Source organism: Plodia interpunctella, chromosome 20, assembly GCF_027563975.2.
Source record: "Plodia interpunctella isolate USDA-ARS_2022_Savannah chromosome 20, ilPloInte3.2, whole genome shotgun sequence".
Classification (NCBI taxonomy): Eukaryota; Metazoa; Arthropoda; class Insecta; order Lepidoptera; family Pyralidae; genus Plodia; species Plodia interpunctella.
The window spans coordinates 8,077,169-8,098,492 of record NC_071313.1 but is presented as its reverse complement, the minus strand read 5'-3'; the positions used below and the strand labels follow the sequence as shown (position 1 = coordinate 8,098,492).

At 33.9% G+C, this 21,324-nt stretch overlaps 1 protein-coding gene across 1 annotated transcript in view; it reads right to left on the bottom strand.

Annotated features, from left to right (window-relative positions):
• The window catches only part of LOC128678796 (neuropeptides capa receptor-like), a 40,214-nt gene extending 22,784 nt beyond the window's left edge, over window positions 1–17,430 (bottom strand). The window contains exons 1-3 of the mRNA XM_053760605.1: window positions 16,892–17,430; window positions 9,837–9,927; window positions 1,602–1,801 (exon numbers count right to left, since the gene is read on the bottom strand). Of these exons, the coding sequence (XP_053616580.1) occupies window positions 1,602–1,801; window positions 9,837–9,927; window positions 16,892–17,189 (589 nt within the window). The 5' untranslated portion in view covers window positions 17,190–17,430. The remainder of the gene's footprint in view (window positions 1–1,601; window positions 1,802–9,836; window positions 9,928–16,891) is intronic.
• Between the last annotated feature and the right edge of the window lie 3,894 nt (window positions 17,431–21,324).

The following is a 21,324-nucleotide window of genomic DNA, read 5'->3' as shown; positions in this document are numbered from 1 at the left end:
ATTGTATAGATTTCACCTTAATCATATAGTGCCGCTTCATCAGGGCTATCCTAACTTTTGAAACTGCTGCACGGAAAAGAACTCGAATGAAACCAGTCTCGTAGATTCGTAGAAAGGAGAAAAACCTCTTGGCTTGGCTAAAGGCCTTGCTAACGCTAAAGGTTTTTCTCCTTTTTCGTTTCACATTTTCCTTGGATTTTCCCTTACATTAAGAGCTGAAAAATCGATTCCTTTCCCCTCATTATGGGGCCGAGCTTTTTCTTTTTGACACAATTTAGCACTTTCAACTTTTTGCTTATTCTGCATAAAATCTCAATATTAGTCATTCTGAACCCATGATCATCTCAAAGGCTTCCAATTTTTAATATAATACCGAGATTAGAGTGCAAATGTCCATTTCGTAAGAGTGTAAAGTGTAAGTCTTTGTCACAAATATGTGGAATCATTACTCCATTTCGAGAAACCTCTCATCGAATTACAATTTAGCGATGACGCCTCGTCGAAAACATAATAAGTCGAACGTTAAATGAATCGACTGCGCAACATTTCGAAGAACATTTGATCGATGCTATACTTTACTGAATTACTTTCTATCAATTATGTATGTGTAACAACAGCAAAGTCTAAGAACTCACTTAAATTTCTCCTGCGCCGTGTAACTTAGTCTAAGTGCCGGGTTGCACTTACGAAACCAACCCTTTCAAGTGTCTTGTTTAACTCAGTTTTAAGTTGTCATTATATTATGGTGCATTTTGTAAATAAATCACCATCTATTTAGAAATTTGCTTTTATATGTATCGAGGGAACGTGCTGTCAGCATTTTTAAATCATAAAACGAGTATTATTAAGATTTTTTAAATTGTATTTGGTTTAAAGTATATATGTTTACGTTAGTTTAGAATACCAACATATTCAGCCACAGCTCGCGGCGCGGTAGCCTATTTTCAATCTTAAATCATAAAAATAAATTTGCATGCAATTTAAATTTTCTTTTCAGAATTGCATCCAAATCAGCCCAGCGATATAGCCATGAAAACGTGAAAAAACCCTTTGAAAGCGTGAAAAAACAACGTTAGAATGAAACAGTTAGTCACAAAATGTCCGCTTTGTAACAAAGTGTAATTGGCTTTTTAATTTGAAACAACTTCGGTGAAGCCATTTCCATTATGACCGCTCGCGCGGTCGGCTCGACATATGCCATCTTGTGCACATAAATGTCGCTTTATTTTCTCGCGGAATGTTCAAATTTGGCCTCTGTTATTAATTTTTTAGATGGCTCCAAAGGGATTGTAAAAATATTCGAAATATATTGGGTAACCGTTTGTGTTTGCAATTTGTGTTATACAAAATAAATGATGAGAACTCCGCTTTTGTGAACATTTTGCTATAAGAGTAGACTATGACAATAATGAAGTGACGCTCTAAAGAGAACTTTATTACACATGATGGAAATATTTATTTATTTAAATTAATTTCAATTAAACCGGAATACAACAAAGCAAGCGCTGTTGTTTTTCGTTAGAAATAGATGAGAGTGAGCCTATGTACCCATGCAGACGTCTTTACGAGCTTCTTTCTAGCTTGAGATGTTAGTTAGTTACCTGGCGGATAGTCATGGTAGCTCACGGTGGTGTACATGGCAAATGGAGAGGCAGCTAGCAGCGACACCGCCCACAGAGCCGCCACGATCCTCAGCGCGCGACGCAGCCCTGCCATGGCGTACAGGTGGAGAGGGTGACAAATGGCTAGGTAACGTTCCAGAGAGAATGCTACGATGGTAAGCACTGAGACGTATGATGCCCTGGAACAAACGACAGGCTTTCAAATACATACTCCATGAATCGAAATGGCAGTTAAAATTATATCGTTTTTGACCAAAACGATCGACATTAACGTCATCCTCTACTGTCGGAAAACATTTCATCCTCTACTGTCGAGGAATCTAATACCAGTTCGGAGTATATTTATAGTCATCCAAACTGGAGGATAATAGACACTAGTAATCACTTGAATCAAAATATATATTGTAAATAGATTGCTGACAAACATAATATTATGATTAAATGGATTAATTGAAATTTTGGCGGAATTCAATATTAGCAAACAGCGATCCAGTTAAATTGAAAACTTTACTGAAATTATTGCGCATACAGCAGAAACAGAGCCACTCATCAAAAACAACAATGGTTGGTTTTGCTCTCAATTACAAACTTTTCCGGAAATCCCGTTTTTTAAAACCGCACATTATTAAATTCGCAGATTTTTTTTCAGAAACCATTGAATAATGATGGAATAACATCAACGTATAATATAAACCTGACATATATTATTTATTACTAACACTAATCAGGTTTTATTCATGTCGCTTAAAGGCATAACTACCGTAACTTTTACGGCTACCGCCATCAATGTATAGCTAGTAATTTAAACAGCAAGTCTTCTGTTTCCTCGCCATGTAAGTGGTGATATACTCTCATGAAAACAACCTTCATAAGAATATATCACCACTCACAAATTGGAACCTTTTGATCACACAGAGAGATCACCACCACCGCTTCAAATAAAATTATGTCGTCGTACTTTAATGAACGCGGTGGTTAAAGTTGACATCATATTTGACTGGTGGAACCCACTTTAGAAAATAATATCGAACTTGACAAGTATTGAATTTAATTTGTAAAGGTTGTCTGAACTTAGTTCGGGCATCTATGATGACCAGGCAGTATCGCCAACGAGGGTCATCAATATGTCCAGTAACGACATGTAATTACATGTCGATGTTTAGGACGGAATTTCGGTCGTATTTTCTCTCTGCATTAAGCTTAATCTGCTATCTGTGCCTAGCAAAATACCTGGGTACTAGGCACAAAGTTGTCTAATGTAATATGACCGATACAGACCATAGAAACTAATATCTATTAGTCCCTTATTAATTAAACATGTTATTCATAAAAAATGTCGTCATGAGAAAATAAATTATTAAATGAGTGAATTAAAATTAATGAGTGAATTAATTTTATTAATCTGACTGATTGACATTTAGCCGAGTTGATTCGCTAAGAAGAAGAATAACTGCCTATTACCAGATTTGGGAACAGCAATGTGAATTAACCTAACAAAAGTTTGATTCCGTTGACTGGATCTATTTTATCGGCTTATATATATTTTGCCTAGTTAGCTTGCGAGATTAAAATATTGTAAGTTACAACCTTTTTAATACAATAGTGGCGATGCGAGGCCATTGTCATTGTAAACCACTGTATACGGCTAAAACGGCTATAAAGCGAATTATTACACATAAGTTATTTAACAGTTTGTACACATGCTGTACATAGTCTATATACTTGTGCGCCTTAATATAATACAGACGATAAGGAAACACGCACATGCCAAGGAATGTATTTTTTTTGAAACTTAAATGAATAAATTATAATTTCTAGCGGTAGAGAAGACAGGTTCAAAAAAGGTAGAATTAAATAAAATATCGTATATTATTTTGAATAGTTAAAACTACTAACGAAGTCTCGTGCCGTAAGGATGTAACTAATTAACCTGCACAAGTTTGCATCCATTGTGCAGAAGTTTTAATTAAATCTACCTGTTACCAGTTTTGATTTTATTACGAAACGCGAGCAAAATACGCGAATTTCTATTTCGCGTACTTTATGCATTGTTTTGTCAAGAATAAGTGGGCCAGATTCCATTAAAATATAAATAATTTTCCCTTTCGAACGTTTATAATATATATTTGTTTATTATAAGAAAAAATAAACACATGATTACATTAAAGACAATATTCCACAATGGCGGAATTTACTCCTGACGGCAACGTATGTAGATTCGAATCATTGTTAATTATTTATTCTTACTTTATTATTTCTCGATTAAAAAAAAACTATGATCCATAAATGTTCAAGTAAATAATTTTCTGTGTCAAATAATCAAATAAAAAAATGCTTTCCGATCAGATAACAGTATTAATATCTCCATAAACGTTGTAACTTAACATTCCGATATAGTATTTGCTTATCTAGATTTTGCTAATCTATTTGCCCATCGGCAAAGGCCAATCGTCCAATATTATCCATTCCCCATGTCGAGTGAATAAAAATGTAAAATATAAATTATAGCGGACTGTAGATTTAGGCTGGTAAAAATAAAAATCCAGGAGCTACGGAGAAACGTGACCGTTTATTAGAGGGAGAACGAACAAGAGAGCAATATTCGATAGGGACAATGTTGCCGTAACCAAAAAATTAAATAATAAAAAAACAAACTTTTTAATGTTGGTGTTCCAACACGAGAGCCATCCTATACTCCATCCACATCACACCTCCTTCCCTAAAGTTATCATCCCACCTTTTCCATGTTCTGCCTCTTTGTCTTTTTAATTATCTCTGGTACCTGATCGCCCTTTTGTCTAATCATGGAAAATTTAGTTAAAGAGAAAACAAACAAAATTCATACATATTATAAAACAATTCCTCTGCCGCGAAATCTCTCTGTCTATCTGTTCGGTGATAAACTCAAAAACTACTGCACGGATTTTCATATGGTTTCCACCAATAGATAGTGTCATTCATGATAAGGTTTTACCCGAGCGAAGCCGGGACGGGCCGTATAATATAAGTAAATAAGTAATGGCTGTATAATATAAGTAATGACAATTAAAATTTAATAACAATGATGATAAACAACATTTCAGCTAATTTCTCTGATAAATACGACGTTTTAGTATTTGGAAGTTTGAAATGCTTCAACAATCTTACATAATTTAGCTGCGCGAGGTTTAATCTCGCTTCGAACATGTGTGATTTTGACAGGAAACATCAAGAGAGGACAAGGAACGGAAATAACATTTTTCCATTATGAAATATTCAATTGTATCCATCCATTCAGTCGTAAATGTAATGTATTTATCTTCAATATTTCTCTTTCCAATGAAGACCAGCGTGAGTAATTGAAATCGATCAGAGATAAATTCATTCGAAAAATACTATGACGAGATGAAGTTTTGTGCGTGGATCCTTGCCGCTGTTGTCGCGTATGCTGTCATACTCAACCATAATTCTGATTTCACGAGAACCATTCTCATACTAGCTACACTAGTCCCATGCTTAGCGTATAACTATGCTTGAAAACAATTTTATTATATTAGGTAAACTAAGTTAGAATATAGGACTCGCCTGCAGATGAACTACAAAACAATTGTATTTTTTGTGATATCGAACAATGTTAATAATTGCACCTATTTACATTTAATAAATTTTAAATATAATATAGACTTATTTTGAAAATCTTTATTACTCCATAACATTGAATTATATAAATTAACTTGGCACTTAAATATTTTTGATTCTTCTTATAAGCGATGCGATATGCTAGCATCTTACGACAACACGCTTTTGTTCTTTATATATATAATAGATTTGATGATAAACCCGACAACCAACCGATAGTCGCAGAGCTACATGGTTAAATGGTTTTCCACACAATATTTCAGCCGTTTTCACTCACGAATATATCTGCCATATAAGGCAATGCTCCTTAATTGCTTATTCATTGCTTCCGGCATTTTTAAATAATGTATAATGAAAATATACCTTTCTTTTAGCACTTGTCTCTCTTTCAAGTTTGGTGGAAATCGAATGTATTTCCTCACTATTGATGGATCATTACAACAATATATTATATATATAGGATACAACGAGATATTATATTTATTTATCTTTTATTTCTTCCAATATTTTTACTTCTCAATTTTTTTTTCATAATGTCTTTGAATTGCATTCATAATGCCTAGGCTGAGCAGATGAATTTTAAAAAATCAGTATAGTACTATAGAATATAAGGCACTAAGAAAGATCTCAAATACATAAGCGACAATGACCTTATTTCTCCCTCGAAGCGAGGTGGTGCAGCAATAAATGAGGTAATTTATATATGTTTTGTATTAAATCGTGTGGGCGGCTGAAATATCCAGAGCAAAGAAAAAATATTGGAAAAATAATTATTTTTCTTTTTTTCTTGATATGCCAAATTAAAAAGATTTAGTATGGGGGAAGTGACGTCTCTTACAGAATCGAAACCCTGGTAACAAACTGGCGACGAAGTGAGTTTGTGCTTAACTTTTATGAGCACCACGTATTTCTGAATCGACAATGTAATAAACTGTTGTTGAGTGTTAACGTTTCAGTAAACTACATGCCTTGTGGCTACATAGCCAAATACATATTTGTTTGATTGCTGGCTGTCGTTTGGTTGTAGCTGTGCCCGCGACATCACTCGCGTGTTGATTTAGAAGTTCTAAATGACGGATACTATAATATTCCTCATGATCTTGCCTGTAATTTATGAGAAAGGCAATATTTAACATTTATTATAGATATGAAAAGTGAATAGCAAACTCGTATTGCACCTTCTATTTGTTACCAATACTTTTGGATTAAAATAAGCGAATGTCTTTTTTAATTCCAAGCGAAATATCAGTAAATCTCATTCACAAATTGATGATCACGGTATAAATTACAGCTATAATCCGAGATTACACAAATTACGTCGCCGGCGAAACCACTTTCAATCAACAATATCACCGTATACCGATACTGAATCGAATTACACTTGTTGGTCGTTAATTACATGGTTTTAAGGCTGTTTTGTTTCAAACTAGTCTAAATCGAATTGTTATAAATAGATGTTTATACATGATACATGTGATATTTGTTTGCGTAAATTGAAAACGGTTTGACCATTGGAAGATATAATAAAAAGATCGCAATAAATTGAGAACCTCCTCCATTTTTTGAAGTCGGTTAAAAAAGGACTCAAGAGTTGATCTATTCTATCTTCATGATCAGTTACTGTGAAAATCACTTCATCACAACTCACTTCAGTTGCTGTGAAGTGACTTTTTAAGTAGTAAGTTTCTTATGACATCAATACGCCACTTCTTTTTGAGTGCGTTTGCTAACATTGGTGTCAAATTTCGCCCAAAGGACTGACTGACTGACATGACATTACGATCTACCGCGTCTAGTGCCAAGCGATGCGCCACTGTCAGTGTAAAGTACAGAAATCATTCTAATTTTTCACCGACTCTGGCAAAAGTATTTGTATCTAAAGGTGCGTTTATACCAAACGAACAAAGCTAGAGCTATAACAAGAGTATATGCTTCGTTTCCAACCTTTACATCAAATGAACAAAGATCATGAATTAAAAACAAAACTAGATTTTTTTCTTGTACTGTAGTTCATTTCTTTGTAGTATTTGAGTGTATTATGTGTATTAGGTGAGTTTTATGTACCTATTAGACGAAATTTATAAATATAAATAAAATATATTAGGACAAATCACACAGATTGAGCTAGCCCCAAAGTTAGTTCGAGACTTGTGTTATAGGATACTAACTCAACGATACTATATTTTATAACATATACTATAGATAAACATCCAAGACCCGGGCAAATCAAAGATCTCTCGGTTCAAAGGCAAGAACCTTACCACTGTGCCACCGAGGTCGTTATCTATCACACCTTACTGCAATTTCTGTTTGGTCTTAAGGTTGACTGGTAGAAAATGCTATATAGCGTTAAAAAATCAATAAATGTCAGTCATTTATACACAACTTTTGTAATTTTGGCCAATAAAGTTTTTAAATAAATAAATCAGCGAATGCAAAACATAATGCTTTGTACTCGTAGAGACGATCCGGGTTTTTAGAAGATTTATAATCTATGCGAATGCAGATAGAACAATAAAAAATAGTGTATTTTTTTATTGTTCTATCATCTGTTCTATTATCTGTATACAATAAAAACATTTGAGTTGAATCGTTTGGTATAAATTGGCCTTAATGATTGCACGTGTGTATTGTAGCTGCATTGTCTAAGAAAGTTGGGAAGCCATTCCAATCCCCACTGGCGGACAATAGTGTCGGACACAATACATGGCAGACATGGTATAAGCAATTTCATTGTAAGGCTTTGATCTATGTCATAAGCTGTAGTGGTGCGAATATCAGGTTCAACAAATAAAATGCGAAATTTTGTATGTGTTGACCACACAAATTTTATTGACAGATTACGATGAAATTTGGCATATGATGTTTACATGGTATTTATTGTCCAGTGATTGGGTGTTCAGTAAAAGCTACAGATCGAAATTAACGGAGAGCCGTCGCAAGAGCAATGGCCAAAAGCCCGAAGTAAAGTTACCGCTTCCGCTTATTCAAAAGTGCAGGTACCGAAAAGCAGTGCGGCATAAAGCAAGTGTATTTGAACTGTATCAGTAATCCAATTTGTTGTCATATAGGCACAGAAATCTGACTTTGGTAGGTAAGATATCTCCAATTTATTTAATAGCTGTATAAAGCGCGGGGCGTGGAAAAATATGCGTGCCAATTGGACTTAATACCGTCAGAATGAGTTGTTTCTTTCGGAATACCTTCTTAAGAGTAGTCATTCTAAAATTAATTAGTTTTCAGCTTCTTAAGAGAAACATAAGTCTTATTATAAAAGTTTAAATTTGAAATGAAAATTTTCGCTTAATTTCTGATTAAATTTTTGACTTTGACAACTATGATGAATGCAGAAGACTGTGCCAAGTGAGAAAAAAAGTGACCGTATCATAACACTTCTTGGCTGAGGATGAAACCGGGACTGCGCTGAGATTAGGCAGAGATATGATACTAGTTATGTTGTAGTTATATCTATTTAAAAAGGTGGTCTTTACCAGTATTAATGTCCCGCTCATTAACGTTGTCAATAAGTTAACGAAGTTCTGCGCAAACACAACGAAGTTTCTCAACAATGTCGTTCAAATATTTGATACCTACAAGTTACAAGTTTAATTTGACTTGTAATGTTTGTGACTTTATTAGTTTACTAGTTGCGCCCGCCATTCAGGGCCATTGCCATTCAGGGGTCATGAGCGAAACATGCCGTTCACCACCTACGACGCTCTACTTTCTGAAGGAGCTGAGCTGATGAGACTGAGCAGCAGCGCAGATAGAGCCCAGTCAAGAGGCCTAACTGAAATGCAAACCATAAACAAAAACGAATTCAGATTTAACCAAGGGTAAGGTCTACATTATCCCTTGCTGAGCCAAACAAGAAACGTTTAACTAACATATTATATTTTTCAGAGTGTCAAATCAAATAACTTAATCCCATAACATAATTCGATACGTAATTTTATAATGGCACCCAAAATACTTCCGAGAAATCTTGTGGAAATGAACACAAAAGGCACAATTCGCGTATTTGACGTTTGGCGGTAATGAAGCAAAATCTCCATATTTATGTTTGCACAAAACGACGCCGTCATTCTCAGAGAATCAATCAAGAGTCAAGTGAAAGGCATTTTCCTATAAAGTAAAGTTCGATAATTAAGTAATTTAAACGCGGCTTTCTGATCGAATCTCATATTAGAATATGGATTCACGTATTGCTATCGAAGTATTATTCAGACGACGTAAGCATAACATATTTTTAACTTAGTAGCCTAGCCACGGTCTATGAATTATTTGATTTCGTTATACATATATGTACTCAACTCTAGATATTTGTTCTGCTTTATTATATAATGTAGTTACTATTTATGATACATTCAGTAATTAAAAATATATTTACAACACTAAAACTAAAATTTTAATTATCTTGTTCTGTTCTTCCTAGGATCGTCATCATTACGTGGTACAACTTTCTTGGTACTATTAATGGAGTGGCTTGCCATTGCCTTTTCAATTTCACGAAGCTTGGTACGTAGGTGTCGGCGTAACATAACAATATAACATATGCGATATCAGATTCTGGAATTCAAAAAAGTAAGGTCTTACGCTTCAGAGATGAGGGCTCGGAGCTTGCAGAACACGATGCCCAGGCTGTACGGGTACTGGTGCCAGTAAACTGACAGGTCATTGGGGAGCCCTGCGGACAACCACAATAATATTATTATTTAGAAATAAACATAAAAAACAAAAATAGGTCATGACAAGACTAATCTTGTTTAATTCATAATTAGCAGAAATAATAATAGCGACAATTCGAAACAAAGGTGTTCAAACACCACCGAAGCTTGCAGATACAGTCAGCTTAAGTTGGTTTAAGATGATCTATTGCTTTATCTGAACGTTTTGTTAAATAAACGTTTTGAACCGACTTGCATTTAAATACAATCTTCTCGTTAGAGTTTAATCGGATTAATCGTAAAATTCGAATTCATAACTTCCAGGTTATTGTCAGCGTCTTTTGGATTAAGGTGAATATTTTTAATGACTCCATAATGATGATATATTGTTTTGGAATATAAAAAATGGTAGTCGCGATATATCTCTCTCTTAGTTAGTTCTCAATATGAAGAGCACCGGCGGTGTGGTCAACTCTGTACTTGTCCTTTTCACCTTGTTAAAGAAAAATGTTAGAAAATAAAAAGACCAGCTTCATCTAAAGAACAAACAAAAATAACAATTATTTATATTTAAGAACCGAACTGTCTATTTGACAAAAGAGTTTTGAAAGTATTATTTTCAAGAGGACATAATCTCGAAGTAGCCCGCCGCGCCGTATCGCCTTTTTTGTGGTCACGTCTAAACCACGCCATCACATCCTGGGTATAATGTTGAGATTTTTCCCATCAGCCACTGAAGCGGTCGCAGCTGGTCATCTTTTACAAGAACCACGTCCCCAGCTTGGATATTTTGCCCTTTATTTCGGCACATGATGCGTTGTTGTAAAGATGATAATACTTCTAGGCACCTTCTTTTCCAAAATTGTAGATGCATGCATCTCTAATTTCTCGCAATTAATTTCTTTAAAAATTATTTTTTTTTTATGTCATGTCGAGTAAGTGTTTTGCTAGTAATGAAAATATGAAAACCAATTTATATTTATAGCCGCTATAGCTATTGCAAAGTTATTTATTACTTTTATGGTAGGTGCCTGCTGTTTATAGAACAGCAATTGTTTCTTTATGTGTTTTATTGCGTTTACAATTTCCATCACAGTTGGATAGTGACTTTAAAGTCATAAGGTACCTAAAGTGAGTAAAGATTATTTATTTTAAGATCAATCAGAATCGGGAGTAAATATATCACTTATTGAAAATATTATATTATCGTCGTTTTTGTGAATGGCATCTCAAGCCGCCCTTTATTTCCGCAGTTTTGTTATGATTTTTAGGATACTGCAGATCTGTAAAACAATTAGGGGTAGTGGCCACCACGTCCGGCTGTTTTTTGGAGGTCATAATGATGCACGGGAAAATATTTGTACTTGTGATCAGAGTTGTTTGTCTACGGTTCTAGTTTGCTTAATGTGGGCCATTGAGTTTTGTCCATATAATTTAAAGTACATCCATAGTAAACTAATATTCGAAACATTAAATTTTGAGAGAACAATTGGATCTTTGTTACTCCTTCACGGATAAACTACCGACTAATTGCAATTATATTTTGTACACTAGAAGATTCTAAACTAAGTACCTTTATCTGGTAAATATGTCCCATGACTGTGTATTCGTAACTATATCAAACTATAGAGTATAGAGTAGAATAAAAAATAATAATTAAATAAAAAAATTTATCTTCATCAATCATTTCTTGAATCAGTCAGCGAAATATTATCTAATACGCTTACAAAGTTACAATATCAGTATTTATATTATAAATAAATGTATGTTCAGACATACATTTCAGTTTCATAAGAACATATAAGCACCAAGGAATTTTCAACTCATTTGTACAGAACCCCCAGAATTTGAAAAGAATATACGCTTGGGTCAGTATGTTTTAATATTTCAGCTGAAACGGTGTCTAGGGCTGACGGATATGAGGCAGTTGGAAGCACGCTAGAGTGGGATAAAGGGCTTTATTAAAAAGGATTTTGAGGTTTTTCAGCGTACATTTTATTATAAATCTTTATTAAATACACAGATTAAAAATACCATTGAAATTTTTGTAGAGAGAGGTGATGGATATGGTTGCGAGAGTAAGAGGTGGTTAAAGGTGGAAGTAAAAAAATGTGTTTTAATTTATTTATTTAAAAATGTATTGTACAAAATTACAAAAATGTATATACAATCGATCTGTCTAGAGTTCGGCGACAGTGTGCAGCTGGCATAAAAGTTACGCATAGACAAAATATTTGTGGTATAATAATATTTTCCATAGATACAAACTGTTTTTTTTTTTGGGTCACTTACTAACTATATATATTCCAAATTTAATTTAATTAGCCTAGGGGTTTAAATCGTGACGGATAGACAGAGTAACATATACGCATACATTTATCCATAAGGGTTATGGGAATAGTCCAAATCAAAATATTATATATATACATGTTGACATCTTGATCGGACTGCAGACTTTTCTATTTTCTTTTAGATTTTATTGCCATCGACGTCTGCTTCCTCACACGGATCTATTCATAAAGACCGGATTTGGCACCATGTGAAGTTTAATGGTATTCTTCTGTCATCCTAGTAAAATAATTAGGTTGCAGAAACATACTGTATGCAAATATCTATAGTTTTCAATCTCTCCCGTCTAGGGACCGTCAAGAGACTCCCGTCCGTAGTTCGTAGTTCTTATAGTGGTATTATGTTAAGATGGTTATTTTTTTCCTTCACCAGAAGCAAATTAGTCTATGAAAACTAACATACCTACATCGTTCCAGCTACACACTAGCGCTAAACTCAAACAGATGCCGACGCGAATGACTGAACATTGCGTAGTTTGTATGAGAGCTTTTATTTACCGCAATTAAAACCAGCAATGTATGCCAAACCTTGGCGAACTGATTAGCGATAGTATAGAGCCGGCATCAGATTGGTTTACAAACGAATGTGGCGAATCGTATCCTTAGGAACACAGATCTGGGTTTGCAGCTAGCTGTGCTATGCATACCAGTTGATCCATGTGGAATCAATTAACTTGTCGGTAATCACACAAATTGTCGGTATCATATCCAGCAGGTATCATCTCATCTGGATTAACAAGCAGGTGATTATTCCATATAGCTTCTGATAACTTTCGATTCGATAATCTTAACCACCACCGCTTCATTGGATATACTTCTATTTCTCATTATTTTATGTTCGCGGTAAAGCATAAAACATTTTATATGTAAACGAGTCTCTCTAGAGACTTTGGCGGGCTTTGTATGCAAAGTTTTAAAAAGGGTAGAACGAATCCTAAGTTGATTTCGACTTCCAAATTCCACATAAGTGACAGAAATATTAAGAAAACATTAACGGTTCCCTCGGGCTTCGCTGCATGAAATGTTAAACTGAGTTAAACTGAGAATCTAGTCACTTTTTTGGAATGATGAGGATAATAATGAGGAATCATTTTTTCGTAAAGGACCCAATTTTTCCCATCAACCATAAGGCTTACCATAAACAATAGACCTTTTGTTGGAAGAATTGGAGAATGATCAGTATGTGGTCTTCCACTTCCAGCGATACATTTTAAGGGTAGTCGACTGAAGTAATCACTCAATCAATCAAAAAATATTTTTATATATTGCATTGAATGCTTATAAGTAAGAAATAATAAGTTTTAAAAATTACAACTTTGACACAAGCTTTTATTTTTTTCAGAGAAATCTTATTGCGTTCAATGTATGATGAAAATAGTTGAGGAGTCTCAGTTGGTATTCATAGTTATCTCATTATTTAGATGTATAGGGAATCTGAAACAAAGGCTAGTGGCTAAAAGTCAGACATCATATGCAACAATCCGGAATGAGGGTCCAAGTGTGCGTTCTCAACCTGTGATTTGTAACAGCGGGCCAGATTTATTAGATCAAGAGTGACACGGTTGAAATAGTACTCTGACTTAAGCGACGTAATGCTGTGTTTGAATAATCTCTCTCATCCTCGCATATTCCCAGTTTCTCGGAAAATGTCAAATTTGTCGTCTTTAAATGTCAAGATTGGGAAAAGTCATAGTCGGAAAACGTCTAGTTTTGTGAAAAATAATAAAACTTTTTGTATATTCTGGGTTTCGTTTTTTATTTAATCTTATGTTTTTATATGAATATTAACAATATTTGTGTTTTTTTCTCGTTTGAACCTCAGAACTCATCCTTGCTTGTCATCAGAGTAAATAGAGGTCAAACGCATTTCTATAAAAAATATTTAAAAAACCTAACGAATAAAACAATGAAGACGATGAGGAAGAAGATTGTGAAAAAGGTAATATTAATAAAGAAGATGACAATGTAACTGATGACGAAGCACGAGACTGAAATAATTTGAATCGAGTAATTTCTTCGACAAATTTAGCAACGCCTATATTTTTATTTTCCAGTGTAATTTGTGTCAATTGAATAACAGAATCGATGATGTTTTCTATTTCCAGCTTTCTTTGAATCGTATTAATATTTGCTTTTTGCTAGTTCCATATACTATTATTGGTATACTGGTGATGGACAGGGAGAAGTTTGCGGAACTGACGGCCAACCTCCAGTAATGGAGAGGCACTACAAGAAGAAGAAGAAGAAGAAGAATATACTATTATAATACTACTACGACTATATCGCTTACTCTACCCGTGCGTATACCGAGGCTTCTTCACTTTTTAAATACGTCACTGTATGTAAGGGCATCGCTACAGCGTTGTGCCTTAAAAGTTACAATTTATTTGCTCACTAAAACATCTGTCAAGCGTCAGCGGCTTGGCTACTTGGTAATCAAGAATATTCTCAAACAACAAAACAAAAAATATTTATTTTCGGAACATTTACTTCTTTTCTCATTCAGTAAATGTCAATCAAAAATAAGATTTTATGCAATAGCATCTCTCTTATACTTGGTAAGAGCTAGTACAAATATTTGAAATTCCTCAAAACCTAATTCGTCACAAGAACAAAGGGCCGCAAACTTTACCACAAATTGTTTGACAAAACTTGTAACGAGCTTTTTGCTTTGATTCGATTCGAAAACCCGCCGATTTGAATCGGAGATACGTTTCGAATCGAAGCGGTTCAATTTGGCTTAGTGTGAGTTTTAAAAGGCTGATTCAATGTCTTAAGTGGTTCATTTATTTGTATTCAATTAAGGAGGTTACTCAAAGGACAAGCTACATTCGTCTCAGTATAATTAACTTGAGTCAATGTCCTTTGTCCTATCTAAAAATAAAATACCTTCAGTTTTTCCAATTTCGTCGTATACCTGTCAGGTTTGTTTGTACTTAATATCAAATTACCCTATATCCAGATCACCTGAAAGACAATAAATGTCTTATTAACTCACGATACATGTGAAAACTGGATTTATTTTATAAAGTCACCACTGATGTAATATGAATGGAAATAATCGAATTGATTATTAAGGTTATTATTAACCAGAGTGGAGCACCAAAGCGCAGTATGGAAAATGTGATGAATTCACTTCTCTGACAACATATTTATAAAAATAGCAAACAAGCTTTTATTTAACTTGGAATGTATGTGCTATCATGGTCGATATGTTTGTTCGAGTGGAATCTTGTAACTCAATTTTTGAAGCAGATATCATCAGAATTTTATACACACATTTAGTTTAGATGACAATGCATTATTATGATATGCGTAACCACGTGTGTCACGTGTTAAAACGACAAAATGTCTTTGGAAATTGTGTCAAAAATAATATTTTTGTTAAAAAATTCATTCAGGTTCAATTTTCTCCATCCATTATATTTATTTTTAGAAATCTTATTACGAAAGAAGTGCCAACCTCAGCAGTTTCAGAGATAATTCTGCAGAGCCCTGTTTGCTAACATTTTTACACTACACTTATGCATCTTGGGAATCGTAGTAAATTTCATTATTTCTAATATAATAAAATTGTTCTTATGTATGTCTATACAAATGATGCTGTAAAAGCGTAAATGCGATTATTTTTAAAGTAATTTAATTTTTTTCATATCTTCTAAAAATCTGAATTTATATGTTACATTAAAAAAATTTAGCCATGTTTTGGTTGGGTCTTCTTTTTTCATACTTTCGCTAATGTCCCACTAATTTCGTTGTGTATATAATGGTCCCCAGAAATGGAAATCCGATGGGTAATAAAAAGATCATCTTTTTATTTGGTCGTTTTCAACTATGTGCTCCCAGCCGCCCAAAACTGTGTGTAACAATAGTATACCGAATTTACTGGAGGAAAAAAGCATAAGGTGCACTATGATAAAGCCTCATTGCTTTTCAGATGATATTGTCGAACCATTATGGATATTGGAAGGGAGGGTAATATTGAAAGAGTTTCATAGAACGTCTTGGATATAAATTTACTACACACGACTATGTATATTATAGCTGTGTTTGTGCATTTTGTATGTTTTCAAATGAAATGTCAGTTTGTAGCTTTTAATAGAAATGTTATAAATTTAATTTAAAATTGACATGGAAAATTTCTGTAAAAATCAAATTTCTGAATTTTAACTTCGACTTTCGGATTCTTTTTATTAATAATCGATCGCGACGCATCTAATGATATTATCCGACGTGATTGATATTTTCACGTTTACTGCCTTTATTATGTCGAAACACAGCGGTCACTATCGTAGTAAATCGGCACATAAGCTGATTGTTTATTATAATTTAAATAAATATCTAAGGACAAATCTCACAGATTGAGTTAATCCCAAAGTATGTTCGAGAGTCGTGTTATGGTATTAAAAATCAACGATACTATATTTTATAGCATATACATACGTTTATGCTATAAAATATAGTATCGTTGATTTACTATCCCATGATGTGGTATAAAACAAGTAGAGTGATTCAATAGGAAGGATTATATGTATTTAATATGTACAATATTGCCGGGGCGGGTCGCTAAAATAAATAAAAATACAATTATTAGATATTATTATTAGATATTATTAAAATAAAGAAACCCACTCACCAAACAGCAGAAGCAGTAGATCACTCAACGCCAAACTGAACAAGTAATAATTAGTAGCCGTATGCATAGCCGGCTGCCTCACTATAACCAGGCATACGGCCACGTTCCCAGCCACTCCTGTCACAAATATCACTAGAAGTACCACCGATATCGGTACTATCTCCTGTAGAGGTAGTCTTCGTGGTCCCATCATCCACCATAACATCTCTTCCTCGCTACAGTCGAAGTAACTCAAGTTAGTACATCGACGGTAAAATTGGTCTATACTCTCGTTTACACGAAGAAACGCTTCAGCCATTTTGGATTTTTATTTATTTAACTTTATAACATTTTTTTTAAATACTTCAAAACTTTTTTTTTTATTAAACACGAGTTTCAATTACGATAGTCGTTAAAGTCATTTTTGAATATAATTAAGAACACGTTGCCAATTTACAAGCTGTGATAAATGTTAGTGAAGTTTTCGTAGCACGCAAAGTTCGTAGCAAAGTTCGTTTTCGTAGCGGGCCTACGGTGCTACGGCGCTACGCGACCGGCGATCGTAGCGGTAGCGCGACTACTGGCGCGGCGCTAGGCAATGAAAGGAGGCATGGTTAGACACAGCGCATGTAAATAAATACGTAATTTTATATTAATCTGTTTTATTACACTTTTAGAATAGTATGTTGCTTATTTCACACATACAGATGTAAGAATAGTAATGATATAATAATGCAACAACAATAAAATAGTAAAAAGAGATGTGTGCGTGTGTCACACGTCACATTAGACCTCACCTATGTTTAGTTTTGAATGTAAAATAAACTCATTGGGATTGATATTGATAGCTGATAGGTATCAATATCAATCCCAATGAGTTAATTTGATTTTTGTCGGGAATGTGATTAACTGACATCCGCATTAAATGTATTGCATTTGTGATTTAAGCACACTTATGCTATAAACGCGCTGTTTCTACCCTCCTATGTGTTAAGGCGAAGACGAACATTTTTTTTTTTGCATACGCAATCTTCGGGAAAGTTGGATCTCGGAAAATTAAATTCAAAGCATTCACATTACAGCGTTAATTAAAAATCTGCGCTTTAATTACATAACTGTAATTACGTTTATAAATTCAAACTGCATGTAATTAATTTGAATTTTTAATTCATAAATCATTTCTCACTTCACAAAAAAAGTTGAAAAAAAAATAAAATTAACTACAATGAAAAATAAAAAAATAATTTAATATTGTTGTTTGTTAAGGCTTTTTTCATTCAAGTATGATTTGTATGGACTAGGACCAGTCCCAGTCGTAATCCTTGTTCTAGATTCTGGAACTGTACAAAATTATATTGTACTTATCGTGTTTTAAAATACACGCAACCATTGTTTTATTAATGCACGTATTTTTTTGAACATAATTTATAGGATAATGTAGAGGGATCGTGTCAATCAAGTCTTCGGATGATTTATTAAACTTTTCTTTATTATTTAATTATAAAAAGATTTTTTTTAAACAAGACTATACGAGAATAGGTACTGATTTGGTCAACAACAAAATTATTTTTATTCCGACCTTCCGGTCCGTCATCAACAAATTCGACGTCATAATATTATTACTTCACTGTCACTGGGTTTGCATATTCATGCAGAATTTCAGCTGAACAACAGGGAAGCGAGGCAAATTAAACTTGCCTAATTTGACGACAGACGGACGTCTCGACGCAGATGATCGTAAACAAATATTATTGTATAGGAAGATTTTTTTAATCACTAAAACTGTTCAATAAGTTAGAACTGCAGGCCTACCATCAACTTTTACAGAACGATTCCAATGCAACTCAGTTCAATTTCTGAACCTAAAATGAATCGTATTCATACAAAAAAATAAGTTGATGGTACGAATTTTCGATGCAGTTCAGTTTAGGTCGTAAAGCGAATCGCGTTAAGAGATGATGTTTGGATAATGATCCTTTTTTTAATCAGGTTTAAGATATTATCATCTCATCAAATGATTTTTAGCTAGATTCGATTGCCGTCAATTTTATAAGTTTTATTTTAATTACAAAATAGAATTAACAATAAAACAAAATATATTAATTAAAACTAAAAACTAACTTAAAATTAACTTATAAATTAAAAATATTTAAAGAAGGCATTTCATAAAAAATAATCTGGTTGGGGTAATGTCTTTCACTAAACATTCACTTGTACACATTTCATTTATTCATTATTCATACCTTTAAAACTGCTTTTGTTTTTGTCTGCTTACGCTCCACTGTCTACTGCACTTGTAAATATTAGATCTAACCAGAGGGAGAGAGACCTGGCGACCTGTAACACAGGATCTTTGGAACCTAGCACGGGCATCTGTTCTCCACAATATATCTGTATTACAAATGTTAATTTAATATTCATTTTGTACTTTTACGGAGAAAAATAGAAAATATAAATACATATACTATAAAAATAGAAATACATATTATTATTATATTATTAAAATCATTTCTTCCTCAAGAAATCTGGCGAACTTTAGCATCGAAGCGCTCTTAGATATCACCCTCTTGCAAAACTAGTATGGTTTTGTTGATTTCACAATTAACAGGTGAATCCCTGAGCCTTTAATAAAATGTCTTAACTTCAGCTTTCTTCCATGCATAGAAGGAAAAAAAAGGATTATTAATCCAGGTAAAATAATGATGATTCTCCTCATAGGCCATATATTAGAAACTTGCTACAATTTCAGAATCTCAATAATATCAAGTCTCGTGTCCATTCCTGAATAATCTGGTGGCAATTTTTACAAACAAAAATACATATCTGCTGCGTCTTTCTAGACGTGATAGAACGTCAAATACCCAACTTAATACAAACATAAAAAAATTAAACGATAAATATTATAAAATTTCACACTTCTTGGAATTACAGCCTTTTTTAAATAGTCTCTGTTTTCTAGAATAACCCATAGCGCGCGTTAATTTTGAGCTCCGCTGCGTGACATCATTAAATATGATTTATCATTTCTGCCATGACGTCGGACGGAGTATCTGATACCATTTTATTCTTACAAAATTGTGAGCAGATTCGCGTGATTTTTGGCCAAACCTCACAAAATTATAAAAGATGAGAACATAATTGTTTTTTGAAATCCTCGGTTGTTACCATTGTTAGCCCGATATTATATAAACTCTATATATTATCGGGGCAACAATGGATCAAGACCCACCACGTGGGCTCATTGGAAAATCACAATTATCAATTAATACAACAGCGAATCTAGCTCAGTTCATTCATTATTTCATTCATATGATTCTCTTAACAGTTTAATTCTGAACATATTTCGCAAAGATTCGTAGTTTTCTTAATTTCCTATGGTAGGTACTTGACTTTACATTCTCAAAATAATATTACTCAATATGCTTATGCCTGTGCCAGATTAAATAAAAAGTTTAGTAAATAGATAAAAATATCACTACCGCGCAGTGTGCACAAAGCTTTACCAACTACGGCGAAGCTGCTTCGTGCAAGAGACAGAACTGATAAGATCGCCGAGCAAATTCCGCCTTATCTCCTAATGAACTGCTGGCTGGCTGCCTACCACTCTACATAAACAGTGTACGACAGTGTTGCCAGCTCCTAAAATGAAAATAACACTAAATCAAGATGCCAGTACTGAGCACACTCGCCGAACTGCAGCGTGTAGAAGACAAACAGACTAAATGACGGTTATCGAGGCTCTGGAGCTGTTCCGTCGTGTCTCATCACCTACGAGCCTTCTGGTACATCTTTCAAAACCTCAATGCAACAAGCACCTGCATATAAGGCGGTACAGGTAACCCCCTGTTGCTGAAATTACTGTGGAGATCCAATATGGGCAAAAAAACATTTAATACGGTCTTTATCATTTAATGCTCAGGCGAAATTCTTGTCGAAACTGTATGTTATCATAAAATTCCATCGGATTTTCCGCATGCCTCAAATATCTCCGCGATGAGTAATTATAGGTATCTTCATATAAGTAATTAAGAAATTCTTGGAAGTCCATTTTTGTCAATAATGGATCAACATTTGCCACCATTTGTCTATTTTTTTTGACAAATGTAGCAATTTATGTTTTTTTTTATAAATATTTAGAATATCAGATTTTTACATTGGTGAAAATTTTGTTATTTATAGGGCACAATGTTTGAGATACACGCTTTTTTTTTTACTATTTGATACACAATTGGTGGAAGGATACACCTTCCACAGGGTTTTGTGGTTTTATGGTTAACTAGCTTTTGCCCGCAGCTTCGCCCGCGTGAATTTCATAGCAAAATCTCAGTAATTTTTTATCGCGTACTCTGCAAGACTGGTAAAACTTATATAATACAAATTTTATCGCATTTTTTCTCATCTTTAGTTTATTTCCTGTTTCCCGCTGAGTGTCTCGCCCCGCAAACGTGTCATCA